General features: G+C 32.1%; 1 protein-coding gene across 1 annotated transcript in view; it reads right to left on the bottom strand.

Annotated features, from left to right (window-relative positions):
* LOC148943678 (guanine nucleotide-binding protein G(I)/G(S)/G(O) subunit gamma-12-like) overlaps positions 1-12,858 on the bottom strand; it is a 33,139-nt gene extending 20,281 nt beyond the window's left edge. Inside the window, exon 1 of the mRNA XM_089101560.1 lies at positions 12,658-12,858. Within this exon, the coding sequence (XP_088957686.1) occupies positions 12,658-12,749 (92 nt within the window). The 5' untranslated portion in view covers positions 12,750-12,858. The remainder of the gene's footprint in view (positions 1-12,657) is intronic.
* Between the last annotated feature and the right edge of the window lie 2,574 nt (positions 12,859-15,432).

Genomic DNA, 15,432 nt, shown 5'->3' with positions numbered 1-15,432 from the left:
AGGCCCTCCCTGGGCCCCCAAAGAGTCCCCTCCATATTTTTTAATACTTTTTTTAAGGCTTTATTATATCTTTTCAGAACAAGTGATTTTCTTAATGTCCATCCTAAAACCATTTTACAAGTTGAAATGGGCGAAACCGTTTTAGGCATTTTAGGGAATTATTTCAGCGAAACAGTTAGAGATATTTTAAAAGACGATTTTAGAAGATGTTTTAGAAGAGGATTTGAGGGTGAAACTCTGTGGTCGTTATAATACACAAGTTCCATTTGAAGAGTGTCGTGAGGTCCCCTCCCCCAAACCCACCGGGCCCCGGGCCCCCTAATGCACATCGAGCCCCCAAAGACCACCGGAACCCCATCCCCCCCATTTTTTAAAAATAATTTTTGAATTTTTTAACATGGTATTTTTTTATATCAACCCTTTTCCAACTTGAAGTACTTATCTTTTTCACTCACAACTATACTTTACAGCTTTTTGGATACCTCAACACCAAGAAATACTTTTCAAAGACCATTTCAGAGCAAGTTACATTCTTAATGTTCCTCCTATACCCATTTTGCAACTTGAAGTACTTATCTTTTTCCCCCACAACTATACTTTACAGCTTTTTGAGTGTCCCAACACCAAGAAATACTTTTCAAAGACCATTTCAGAGCAAGTTACATTCTTAATGTCCCTCCTAAACCCATTTTCCAACTTGAAGTACTTATCTTTTTCACCCACAACTATACTTTACAGCTTTAGGATACCTCAACACCAAGAAATAATTTTCAAAGACCATTTCAGAGCAAGTTACTTTCTTAATGTCCCTCCTAAACCCATTTGTAACTTGAAGTACTTATCTTTTTCCCCCACAACTATACTTTACAGCTTTTTGAATGTCCCAACACCAAGAAATACTTTTCAAAGACCATTTCAGAGCAAGTTACTTTCTTAATGTTCATCCTAAACCCATTTTGCAACTTGAAGTACTTATCTTTTTTACCCACAACTATACTTTACAGCTTTTTGGATACCTCAACACCAAGAAATACTTTTCAAAGACAATTTCAGAGCAAGTTACTTTCTTAATGTCACTATTAAACCCATTTTCCAACTTGAAGTACTTATCTTTTTCACTCACAACTATACTTTACAGCTTTTTGGATACCTCAACACCAAGAAATACCGTTCAAAGACCATTTCAGAGCAAGTTACTTTCTTAATGTCCCTCCTAAACCCATTTTCCAACTTGAAGTACTTATCTTTTCACTCACAACTATACTTTACAGCTTTTTGGATACCTCAACACCAAGATATACCTTTCGAAGAAAATTTCAGAGCAAGTTAGTTTCTTAATGTCCCTCATAAACCCATTTTCCAACTTGAAGTATATATCTTTTTCACCCACAACTATACTTTACAGCTTTTTGGATACCTCAACACCAAGAAATACCTTTCAAAAGCCATTTCAGAGCAAGGTACTTTCTGAATGTCCCTCCTAAACCCATTTTCCAACTTGAAGTACTTATATTTTTCATCCACAACTATACTTTACAGCTTTTTGTATAACTCAACACCAATAAATACATTTCAAAGACAATTTCAGAGCAAGTTACTTTCTTATTGTCCCTCCTAAGCCCAGTTTCCAACTTGAAGTACTTATCTTTTTCACACACAACTATACTTTACAGCTTTTTGGATACCTCAACACCAAGAAATACTTTTCAAAGACCATTTCAGAGCAAGTTACTTTCTTAATGTCCCTCCTAAACCCATTTTCCAACTAGAAGTACTTATCTTTTTCACCCACAACTATACTTTACAGCTTTTTGTATACCTCAACACCAAGAAATACTTTTCAAAGACCATTTCAGAGCAAGTTACTTTCTTAATGCCCATCCTAAACTCATTTTCCAACTTGAAGTACATATATTTTTCAACCACAACTATACTTTACAGCTTTTTGAATGCTCCAACACCAAGAAATACTTTTCAAAGGCATTTCAGAACAAGTTCTTTTCTTAATATGCTTCTTAAACCCATTTTACAAATTCTAAATTTTTCCATAGTAGATAGAAAAATCTATATCATAGCTGTGAATATTTTCACGACAGATAAGCAGTTCTATTTCAATTTTAAATTTTCTCAATGAAGTGAAGAAAAGTTCAAGTTTTCTTCTGAATTTTCTCAATGAAAAAGAAATTAGTTTTTATTCAATTCTATTTATTTCACAAAGATATAAAGAAATTTAAAGTTCAATTCTATTTTTTCGGTGGAAGATAGAAAAAGTAATACCATACTTGTGAATATTTTCACGGAAGATAAAAAGTTCTAGTTCAATTTAAAATTTTCTCAACGAAGTCAAGGAAATTCAAGTTCTCTTCTGAATTTTCTCAATGAATAAGAAATTAGTCATTGATCATTTCTATTTTTCCAAATAATATAAAAATTTTCCACTTTAGTTCAGATCTGTCTCGAAGAGATGAAAAATTTAAAATACTGTTCCAAATTTTTCACAGAAGATAAAAAAGTTCAAGTTATCTTCGGAACTTTACCAAAGAACACACTTCAATTCTAATTTATCCAGAGAAAACAAAAATCTTCCACTTCAGTTCTTTATTTCACAAGGACATAAAGAAATTTAAAGTTCAATTTTAAATTTTTCGGGTGATGATAGAAAAAGTAATAACATACTTGTGAATATTTTCACGAAAGATAAAAATTTCTACTTCAATTTAAAATTTTCTCAACGAAGTGAAGAAAAGTTCAAGTTCTCTTCTGAAGTTTACCAAAGAACACACTTCAATTCTAATTTCTCCAGAGAAAATAAAAATCTTCCACTTCAGTTCTTTATTTCACAAAGACATAAAGAAATTTAAAGTTCAATTCCAATTTTTCGGTGGAAGATAGAAAAAGTAATACCATACTTGTGAATATTTTCATGGAAGATAAAAAGTTCTAGTTCAATTTTAAATTTTCTTAACGAAGTGAAGAAAAGTTCAAGTTCTCTACTGAATTTTACCAAAGAACACAATACAATTCTAATTTCTCCAGAGAAAACAAAAATCTTCCACTTCAGTTCATTATTTCACAAAGACATAAAGAAATTTAAAGTTCAATTCTAATTTTTCGGCGGAAGATGGAAAAAGTAATACCATACTTTTGAATATTTTCACGGAAGATAAAAAGTTCTAGTTCAATTAAAAATTTTCTCAACGAAGTCAAAGAAAGTTCAAGTTCTCTTCTGAATTTTATCAATGAAAAAGAAATTAGTCATTGATCATTTCTATTTTTCCAAATAATATAAAAATGTTCCACTTTAGTTCAGATCTGTCTCGAAGAGATGAAAAATCTAAAATACTGTTCCAAATTTTCTCAACAAAGCGAAGAAAAGTTCAAGTTCTCTTCGGAATTTTACCAAAGAACACACTTCAATTCTAATTTCTCCAGAGAAAATAAAAATCTTCCACTTCAGTTTTAAGTTCCCCAAAAAAATAAAGAAATTTAAAGTTCTATTCTAAATTTTTAGATGGAAGATTGAAAAAGTAATACTATGACTGTGATTGTTTTCCATGCAGATCAAAAGTTTCACTTTATTTATAATTTTTCTTAAATTCAGTTCTGATTTTTCTCAAAGAGATGAAAAATTTAAAGTTCTGTTCCAAATTTTTCATAGAAGATAGAAAAAGTTATACATTGATTGTGAATATTGAACATGAAGATAAGGAACTCCACTTTAATTCTGAGTTTTCTCGAAGAAGTACAAAATTTTCAAGTTCTCTTCTGTATTTTCTTAAAGAAGAGAAAAAGTTAACTCAATTCTGAATTTTACCAATGAAAATGAAAAAACGTTCCACTTCAGTCCAGAATTTCTCAAAGACAAGAAATTTAAATTTCAGTTCTAAATTTTTCTGTGGAAGATAGGAAGTTATACACTGACTGTCATTATTTTCAAGTGAAAATAAAAAGTTTCACTTTAATTCTCATTTTCTTAAGTTCACTACCCATTTTTTGCAAAGAGATGAAAAATTTAAAGTTCTGTTCCAAATTTTTCATAGAAGATAGAAAAAGTTATACATTGATTTGAATATTCGACATGAAGATAAGGAGCATCACTTTAATTCTGAGTTTTCTCGAAGAAGTGCAAAATGTTCAAGTTCTCTTCTGAATTTTCTTAAAGAAGTAAAAAAAGTTAGCTCAATTCTGAATTTTACCAATGAAAATGAAAAAAAGCTTCCACTTCAGTTCTTAATTCGTCAAAGAAATAAAAAATTAAAAGTTCTCTTTTAATTTTTCAAAGAAAAAAAAAAGGCTCCACTTCAGTTCTGGTTTTTTTCTCAAAGAGATGAAAAATTTAAAGTTCTATTTTAATTTTAAATTAAATTTTGGCTCCTTTTTCTTATGTATTTACCAATAATTTTTTAATTTATAAAATGAGCGACTCGTTCTATTATTAAAGACAATCGTTCAAACTCCTTCATCTAACCTCCAAAACAATAGGTTAGGTTAAGTATAAATAAATATTAATAAATAAATAGAAACATTTCTACATGTTTAAGTTAGGTTAGGTTAGGTTAGCTTATCTTGAGTGCTCATAGTAAGTTAACCTAACCTTTTCCGGCGAGTATGGTTAGGTTAGGTTAGGCTAGATTAAGTTAGGTTAGATCAGGTTAGGTTAGGTTAGGTTAGCCTACGGACGCTTCACTTAGGTTAGCTTAGGTTAGGTGAGAGACAGTCAAAAAGTTAGGTGTATGATTAGGTTAGGTTAGATTAAGTTAGGTTAGGTTAAGTTAGGCTAGGCTAGCCTAAGTACGCAAGCGTACGTAGGCTAACCTAGCCTAACCTAACTTAACCTAACCTAACTAACCTAACTTTTTGCCTGTCTCTCAACTAACTGGAAAATAATCACAATCATAGTATAACTTTTCCTAACTTCTATAGAATATTTGAGAACTGACCATTATTGGATACATCTCTTTGAGAAATTATGAACGGAAGTGGTGGGTTTTTTTCATTTTCATCGCTAAAATTAAGAAATGAGTTAACTTTTTTATCATCCTTAAAGAAAATTCAAATGAAAACTTGAAAAATTTGCACTTCTTTGAGAAAAATCAGAATTAAAGTAGAGTTCCATATCTTCAAGTTGAATATTAACAATCAATGTATAACTTTTTCAATCTTCTATGAAAAATTTGGAACAGAACTTTAAATTTTTCATCTCTTTGAGAAAAATCAGAACTGAATTTAAGAAAATTTTTAAATAAACTGAAACTTTTGATCTTCACATTTTGAAATATTCACAGTCATAGTATTACTTTTTCTATCTTCCACCGAAAAATTTAGAATTGAACTTTAAATTTCTTTATTTCTTTGGGGAACTTAAAACTGAAGTGGAAGATTTTTATCTTCTCTGGAGAAATTAGAATTGAAGTGTGTTCTTTGGTAAAGTTCAGAAGAGAACTTGAACTTTTCTTCATTTCTTTTAGAAAATTTAAAATTGAACTAGAACTTTTTATCTTCCGGGAAAATATTCACAAGTATTATATTACTTTTTTTATCTTCCCCCGAAAAAATTAGAATTGAACTTTAAATTTCTTTATTTCTTTTGTGAAAAAAAGAATTGAAGTGGAATATTTTTATTTTATCTTGTTAAATTAGAAATGAATTGTGTTCTTTGTTAAAATTAATAATAGAAATTGAACTTTTCTTCACTTCGTTGAGAAAATTTTAAGTTGAACTAGAACTTTTTATCTTCCGGAAAAATATTCACAAGTATGGTATTACTTTTTCTATCTTCCACCGAAAAATTTAGAATTGAACTTTAAATTTCATTATGTCTTTGTGAAATAAAGAACTTAAGTGGAAGATTTTTATTTTCTCTGTAGAAATTAGAATTGAATTGTGTTCTTTGGTAAAATTCAGTAAAGAACATGAACTTTTCTTCACTTCATTGAGAAAATTTAAAATTGAACTAGAACTTTTTATCTTCCGTGAAAATAATCACAAGTATGGTATTAATTTTTTTATCTACCACCGAAAAATTTAGAATTGAACTTTAAATTTCTTTATGTCTTAGTGAAATAAAGAACTGTAGTGGAAGATTTTTGTTTTCTCTGGAGAAATTAGAATTGAAGTGTGTTCTTTGGTAAAGTTCAGAAGAGAACTTGAACTTTTTTATCTTCTGTGAAAAATTTGGAACAGTATTTTAAATTTTTCATCTGTTCGAGACAGATCTGAACTAAAGTGGAAAATTTTTATATAATTTGGAAAAATAGAAATGATCAATGACTAATTTCTTTTTCATTGAGAAAATTCAGAAGAGAACTTGAACTTTCCTTGACTTCGTTGAGAAAATTTTAAATTGAACTAGAAATTTTTATCTTCCGTGAAAATATTCACAAGTATTGTAACTCTTTTTACATCATTCACCGAAAAAATCGAAATGAACTTTAAATTTCTTTATGTCTCTTTAAAATTAATGGAATTGAATAAGCACTAATTTTCTTTTGATTGAGCAAAATCAGAAGAAAACTTAAACTTTTATTCTCTTCATTGAGAAAATTTAAAATTTAAATAGATCTGCTTATCTTTCGTGAAAATATTCACAGCTATGATATAGATTTTTCTATCTACTATGGAAAAATTTGGAATTTGTAAAATTGGTTTAAGAAGCATACTAAGAAAAGAACTTGTTCTGAAATGCCTTTGAAAAGTATTTCTAGGTGTTGGAGCATTCAAAAATCATTGTATTTTGTTTTTGATTGAAAAATATAAGGACTCCAAGTCGGAAAATGTTTGTAGGAGTAAAGTTAATAATTTGACTTGCTTTTAAAAAGTAATTATAAAGTTTTGCGTGGGGATGCGGTATCCAAAAAGATGTCTAGACTAGTTGTGGGTGAAAAAGATAAGTGCTTCAAGTTGGAAAATGGGTTTAGGAGGCACATTAAGAAAGTAACGTGCTTTGAAATGGTCTTTGAAAGTTATTTGTTGGTGTTCATGTAACCGAAAAGCTGTAATGTATAGTTGTGAATGAAAAAGATAAGTACTACAAGTAGAAAAATGTGTATACGATGGACATATAAGAAAGTAACTAGCTATGCAATCGCTATTGAAAAATATTTCTAGGTGTTGAGCCATCAAAAAATCTCTAATGTATAGTTGTGTTTGAAAAAGATAAGTACTTTAAGTTGCAAAATGGGCTTAGGAGGGACATTAAGAAAGGGACTTGCTCTGAAATGGTCATTGAAAAGTATTTCTTGGTGTTGAGGTATCCAAAAAGCTGTAAAGTATAGTTGTGGATGAAAAAGATAAGTACTTCAAGTTGGAAAATGGGTTTAGGAGGGACATTTATAAATTACCTTGCTCTGAAATGCCTTTTGAAAGGTATTTCTTGGTGTTGAGGTATCCAAAAAGATGTAAAGTATAGTTGTGTGTGAAATAGATAAGTACTTTAAGTTGCAATATTGGTTTAGGAGTGACATTAAGAAAGTAACTTGCTCTGAAATTGTCTTTGAAAGTTATTTCTTGGTGTTGAGGTATCCAAAAAGCTGTAAAGTATAGTTGTGAGTGAAAAGATAAGTACTTAAAGTTGGAAAATGGGTTTAATAGGGACATTCAGAAAGTAACTTTCTCTGATATTGTCTTTGAAATGTATTTCTTGGTGTTGCGTTATCCAAAAAGCTGTAAAGTATAGTTGTGGGTAAAAAAGATAAGTACTTAAAGTTGCAAAATTGGTTTAGGATGAACATTGATAAAATAACTTGCTCTGAAATGGTCTTTGAAAAGTATTTCTTGGTGTTGGGACACTCAAAAAGCTCTAAAGTATAGTTGTTGGGGGAAAAGATAAGTACTTCAAGTTGCAAAATGGGTTTAAGAGGGACATTAAGAATATAACTTGCTCTGAAATGGTCTTTGAAAAGTATTTCTTGGTGTTGGGACACTCAAAAAGCTATAAAGTATAGTTGTGGGTGAAAAAGATAAGTACTTCAAGTTGCAAAATGGGTCTAGGAGGAACATTAAGAAAGTAACTTGCTCTGAAATGGTCTTTGAAAAGTATTTCTTGGTGTTGAGGTATCCAAAAAGCTGTAAAGTATAGTTGTGAGTGAAAAAGATAAGTACTTCAATTTGGAAAAGGGTTGATATATAAAAAAACAATGTTAAAAAAATTCAAAAATTATTTTTAAAAAAATGGGGGGGGGGGGGTTCCGGTGGTCTTTGGGGGCTAGATGTGCATTAGGGGGACCGGGGGCCATTGGGATTGGGGTAGGGGACCTCACGACACTGTTCAAATGGAACTTGTGTATTATAACGACCACAGAGTTTCACCCTCAAATACTCTTCTAAAACATCTTCTAAAATCATCTTTTAAAATGTCTCGAACTGTTTCGCCGAAATAAATCCCTAAAATGCCTAAAACGGTTTCGCCCATTTCAACTTGTAAAATGGGTTTAGGAGCGACATTAAGAAAATAACTTGTTCTGAAAAGATATAATAAAGCCTTAAAAAAAAGTATTAAAAAATATGGAGGGGATTCTTTGGGGGCCCGGGGAGGGCCTTTGGGGGTCTGGGGGGAGGGGCCGGGTGGGAGCCCGGGGAACCTTTGGGGACCGGGGGGTTCCTTCGGGATTGGGGTATGGGGATCGGAGCCCTTTGGATCGGGGTAGGGCAATCGGGGCCCTTTGGGGTTGGGGTAGAGGACCTCACGACACTGTTCAAATAGAACTTGTTTACTATAACGACCACACTCAAAAACTCTTCTAAAACCTTTTCTAAAATTATCTTTTAAAATGTCTCTAACTGTTTCGCCGAAATAATTCCCTAAAATGTCTAAAACCGTTTCACCCAAATAATCCCCTAAAAGTAATCTCAGCGTGTTCCTTTTGTTTTTGGCATCTCTGTGCTTTCACATTTCAAATTTCTAGGAAACCCTTTCCTACGTTAATTTCTTCATCTCATAAATGTTCCTAGCTACACTATTAAGGTTTCGTTAGAATATCAATTTATCTCTCCGACTTAAAGCTCAGTGAAGCCATATTTAAAAATAGAATTTCTATCTCTTTAGCCTCCCGCAGAATTCCAAGATAACAAGTGATGTCATTTCTAATTCCTGACAGTAAAGATCAATGAAGCCCTATTTAAAAATAGAATATTAATTTTTCTCTCTGACCTAAAGAACGTTTATCCCTCAGACCTAAGATTAAAGAAAGCCATAATGTTTCTTAATTCCCCCTTCGTGAATCAATACATTCCCCTAGTGATTATGTAAATCAATTTCTCAGGTTAGGTTATCCTAAAGATCAAAGAAGCCATGTTTGTTTCTTAATTCCCCTTCGTGAATCAATAATTCCCCCACCGATTATGTAAATCAATTTCTCAGGTTAGGTTCGCCTTAAGACATAAAACAGACATAAATTGCTGTTGACATCCATAAATGTGATAAAGTTCCTCTTTTTTCATTCTCACTGACAAAAACCATAAAACAGACATAAATTGCTGTTGACATCCATGAATGTGAGAAAGTTCCTGTTTTTTCATTCTCACTGACAAAAACCATAAAACAGACATGAATTGCTGTTGACATCCATAAATGTGAGAAAGTTCCTGTTTTTTCATTCTCACTGACAAAAACCATAAAAAAGACAAATATTTCTGTTTACATCCATTAAAGTGAGAAAGTTGATGTTTTTCCATTCTAACTGACAAAAACCATAAAACAGAAATGCATTTCTGTTGACATCCATGTATGGAAGAAAGTTCCTTTTTTTTCAATACAACTGTCAACAAACAGACATAAAACGGGCTAGAATATCTCTTTATGTTTATGAAAAACATCAAATAAATAGACAAGCACCTATAATCATCTAAGAAAAAATCATTCAGAAGGAGAAAACTCATGTTTTTTCAAGTGAGAAAAATTCTGTTTTTCCATTCTCACTGACAAAACCATAAAAACATGCATAAATTATGTAAAAAAGTTGTAGGTGGCAGCAGGGTGTTCTCGTCGCGCTGGTACCCCCCTTTCTACTAATAATCCTGTTTTTATGCTTGACTTTTGTGTTTTCAGTAAAGCGCTAGTTTTGTATAAGCATTAAAGCATAGGGAAACATAATTAGTGGGTTTATTTGTACTAGTTATATTAATATATATTAAATAGGCTGTGAAGTAATAATTTTTGTCCGTTTTAAGTTTCAACTTCGCTCTTTACTTCCCTCGGAAAAGCTTTCTTTTTTTAAATTAATAACTTATCTAGGAAGAGGATTTTAGACCCAAAGAAGCCTACCAAAACAAATGAAATTCAGAGGAAATATGCCTTAATCGGAATTCAGTGCAATACAGTATTAAACGGTTCGTAGTAACGAACTGTAAGTAAGTAGTGACCCGGCTCAATAGTAACTGTAACTTTAAAAAACGGAATTTTAATACCAACAGATAAATCAAAAGAATTGGCTTTTTATGGTGATTTCAAGTATATAAATTTAATTAATTTTAGTCTTACCTATCAAAAGTTACGAGCCTAAGAAAATTCTCCTGATTTCTAAAAAAGGGGGAAACACCCCCTAAAATATAAGTGATCATCATGAAAATCATACTATTATATTCAGCGTGTTTTTTCAGGGGTGATCGTATCGACCTAGTGGTCTTGGAATATCGAAAGAGGGCTCATTCAAACAAAATAAATTGGAGGGTAACTAGGCCCCTCCCCTGCCCCTTTTTTACCCAAAATCATCAGATCAAAGTTTTGAGATAGACATTTTGTTTATCATAGTTGAAAGGCCCAATAACTATTCCTTTGGGTATAATATGACCCCCCCCCAGCCTCAGAGGAAAGGTCTTGAAGTTATAAAATTTGTCCAGCGTTTACGCATAGTATCTGTTATTGGGATGCATCCATACAGTTTTAGGTGGGGGGGGAGATTTTCTGCTGTTTTTTTTAACGGGGGAAGTTTCCAGGGAATGAACCTGTCAGGGGAAACTATACACTGCGGGAATTTTTCAGAATTCTTGTACACAATTCTATTTATATGTCTTGCTTTCTCCTTTCCGTCTCAATTTTACGCATGGAGTGGTTAAGAGTAATTGTCCGGGGTAAATTTTCGCTGGGATTGAATTGTCTAGAGGATATTTCCGTTGGGGAGGGGGTTACTCCGTAGAGATTGGGCCAGATTTCCTGGCATTATTTAAAAAACGATGAGAAATTAAATAAAAAGAAACAAGATATTTCAACTGAAAGTAAGGAGCAACATTAAAACTTAAAACGAACAGAAATTACTACGTATATAAAGGGGGTTGCCCCCTCCTTAAAACCTCGCTCGGTACGCTAAATTTTGAATTTTGTCGCAATTCTTTAAGAATGACTCCTGAAACACACGGGCTGTTTAATTAGAACAATAAGACGTTTTTTTGAAAGTACTAAAAACATTGGCGCAAAGACCGAGGTGTTGAGGAAGGGGAAACCCCCTTCATATGCGTAGTAATCTCTCTTTGTTTTAAGTTTTAATGTTGCTCCTTAGTTTCAGTTCAAAAAAACTTGTTTTTTTTTATTCAAGTATTTACTAGACTCACCCTCTGGTGCTGTTTGTCGTCATTGTTATGACTAGGCAAAATCGTTAAAGGTCCAGGCTGTAGCCACTATGAGGACACGCTTGCTGGATTTCCCTCTCACTGAGAATCAAATTAATTGCATTTTAATATGAACTTGGTCAAATTAGCATCAACAATTTTTTTTCATATCGGATGGGGGAAAATTTCTGATATTTTTGTTTTTAATCGTTATTATTAGTGATTATCTTTGTGAATATATAACAAAAACAAGGATTAAAATTATCAATCAAACTAAAAGAATTATTGATACTATCCCATTAGGTGGGCCTTTCTAAAAAGTCAAGTTTGGTTAATGCTAATCAAATAAAATAAAATAGGATGAATATATAATAGTTTATAAACAAATTTGGGCTATATGTTTGCACAGTAGGGAGGGGTGGGGGGGGGTAAAGTATAGCAAATATTAAATACGTAACCTAACCTAGGTACCTTTCCCCCCTAAACCCCCAAAAAATTACAGTATAATATCGTATACACAATGAAAACCATGCTATCATTGCTTACTCTATAGCGGTTAAAACGTCAAAAACGGGTTATATCATTGCCTACTCTATAGCGGTTAACCCGAAATGCCCACCTAATAGGAAAACACCGAATTATGTATCCCTACCAAGATCTCTTGATTGGATTGATTACAGCAAAGAGGTAATCAAGAACTTTGATTTAGAAGCCATAAAAATACGAAAATTAGGCCCAGTTAGACTGACATGTGAATGAATCTCATTTTTTGGTGAGATAACTCTATCCTCTCATGTTAACTTAAACATTTTTGGATGCTGAATCTGAGTGGTCAACACGCTCAAAAAAAGACCTTTGAAACCAAACTGACTATTTGAGATGACCTAGGAGACCTTTCCCTACGAATACGTGTTTTCTCCAGTGTAACCGCTGACGTAAACGTAAACTTTGGCCTTGTTAGAATTGTTGTTATTGTTACCATTGACTGAAAGCTTCTTTTCTAGGATTTGCCACTTCTTTATTTCATTCATTTGATCTATCTATTAATTTTTGCTGGTTTATTGCCAAATCATTCATAATTTGGTTACATTTAATTTTATTAGATTTTAAACTTACTCGTCACTTGCTTGTGAAACAGATATCCTTTGAACGCTTGCTTCCTGTCGTAGCTGTAAAACTTGCTTCCGCATTGACTGTATTTGCGCCATTACACTTGCGGCTAGCTTTGCGTCGTCCAGTTTCGTAGATGGTCGTTCTCTTCTATAACACGAATTGGAATGCCTCAGTATTTGTTTATCACTTGTTGATTCCAGAATTACTAAATCTCTTTGCCGCAAGTTTTATTTTAGGGAGAATTTTTAAGGACAGGTGCGCATGAATTTATAAACGCGCCTGGAATTTCGGAGAGAAGAGTTGAAAAAAAAACTTTATTTAACATTTCTGGTAAAATTTTACCTATCCAGTTGTTAAAAAAGATTAAGTTTAAATATATTTCTGATTAGTCCATTGAGAAAGATCATTTGACTCTTTCTTTAGAGGTATAACACCCAAGAGTTTTGTTAAGATGACGGAGAAAGACTATAGAGTATGAACTAAATAAAAAGTACTCTTATACTAAAGATCTTAAGGTATGAAGAAAAACATTCCCCGTTTTCACGTTTTTTAAATATTTTCTTTTTTAAGTTATAGCTGAGCCCTCTTTACTCTATTTACTCTATAACCCCCTATTACTTCACTTCATGAACAGTATGCTCAAATGCTGTGCATATACTGGACAGTGCTCTAATACTTCCAAAGTCGCAGGGCTCCTGGCACTATATATATATATATATATATATATATATATATATATAATATATATATATATATATATATATATATATATATATATATATATATATATATATATATATATATATATATATATATATATATATATATATATATATATATATATATATATATATATATATATATATATATATATATATATATATATATATATATATATATATATATATATACATCACTGTTGATTACATACTGTTAATTAATTACATACTGTTAATTAAATCAGATAGTGGTGGTCCTCCATTTGCCAGCCAGCATGAACTCAAATTGCCTCCTAGCAAATCAATTAAAAACACCAAAACAAAATATAAAACTCAATCACAACGGGAGAAAACAAGATCTGATATAGCTGTCAAATATTAATACTAAAATAATAAATAATTATTCAATGTTTTTTACTTTTATTCAATATCATTTTAAATTTCTTACTATTACTTAACGGTTGTTACTCAGATGTTTTTTTTAGATTTATTTTCAAAGTTGGCTCGGTTTACTTCTAATTGCCTCTGGTAGGCCATTCCAAACTCGAGAACATAAAATGTCAAGTGAAAAATCAAGCCAAACACATGGCATATACAGAACAACCAACAGGATTCTATCCCGTGATCTTCCCTGGCGTGTTTCAGCCACAGAAAAAAAATTCCTGAAAAGTATTTTGGTAGTAGAGAATGAAAGTATTTGTAAACAAAAACTGAGCAATTAAAAGCTCCCAAACTATATAAGGAAAATAAATAATCTGTTTCGTTAATCAGGTTTAATGCTTTTCGATTTATTCTGTTAATCATATTTTTATGGGATTTAAATGTCGTCGTCCAGACAAGAGAGCAGTATCGGATATGGGACTATATTAGCGAAAAATAAAGAAGATGAAGGATCTTAACAGGAAAAAAGTACATTATGTTTTTTAATATTCCCATATTTGTAGAAATTTTTAGGCCCACCGCTGTAGAATGTTGTTTGAAAGAAACATTTTCATCAATGCACGCACCCAGATACTTAAGAAATCCATTTTATGGACTCAGAAAAATGCCTTCAGTCGTTTGGAGACCTTTGAAAGAAGGCTGGAGCTTTCCTACTCGTAAAAAAGCAAAATTTGGGATTAGTTAACATTTATAGTCATCTTTTTAGCATCCATCCACAAGTAAACACGCTCCATTGTCTGTTGATGTCGATAAACAAGTGCCTCAAAATTACCATTAGCACATCCAATAACTGTGTCACCTGCAAAGCCCTGTAAAATTTCGTTGCCCATGCATCTGATGGATCTCTTCCTTTAAAAAGAGGAATTACTCTCGCTTTCTTTAGATCATCCGGAAAAGTACATGTTTCATACGAAAGGTTCAACAAAAAAGCAAGTGGTTCAACCAGAACTTGAGCATTTTCTTAGCAATTTTGGCATTAATTCCATCATGTCCTGATGAAAAACTGCTTTCAGATTCTGATTTATATTCACAACATTATAATCAGAAACTAGAACGAACCGCATCAATTCCCTACACGAAAGAGGAAGAAAATGTTCATAGCTGTGACGAGAGACCAGAACTTCATCTATCGTTTCCCTTCAAAGATCACTAAACAAAGATGTTAAAACCCCTGCAATTTCACTTTCACTTTCTATAGCTACACCCTTTTGGATCAGTTTTTTTGGCATCTCAAAACTTTTAGAACCAGGCGATTTTATAACACTCCCTATTTTCTAACCATTGTTCCCACAATCTGGAATCAGAGGCAACGCTGTAGCGTTGCCTATAGTAAAGGTCATACGGATCCAATGTTTTATTATTATTGTTATTATTATAATTTTCTCCCAGAGGTACTACATATGGAAAACATGGACGTATAAGCTTTGGAGGGGGCTCATTCAATTGGAAATCAGAAGTTCTACTGATCTTTTTAAGAGTTGAAAGTGATTGGAGGGCAAACAGCACCCCACGCCCTTTTTCCCCAATTGCATCAGATAAAAATTTTGAGATAGCTATTTTGTTCAAAATAGCTCAAAGGGCAGATAACAAAACATCTGGTGTTCACACAACCCCCCAG

This window comes from Artemia sp. Qi Xiang Cuo, chromosome 15, assembly GCF_049724085.1.
Source record: "Artemia sp. Qi Xiang Cuo chromosome 15, ASM4972408v1, whole genome shotgun sequence".
NCBI lineage: Eukaryota > Metazoa > Arthropoda > Branchiopoda > Anostraca > Artemiidae > Artemia > Artemia sp. Qi Xiang Cuo.
Note: the sequence above shows the minus strand (reverse complement) of the source record. Positions and strands in the feature narration are given on the sequence as shown.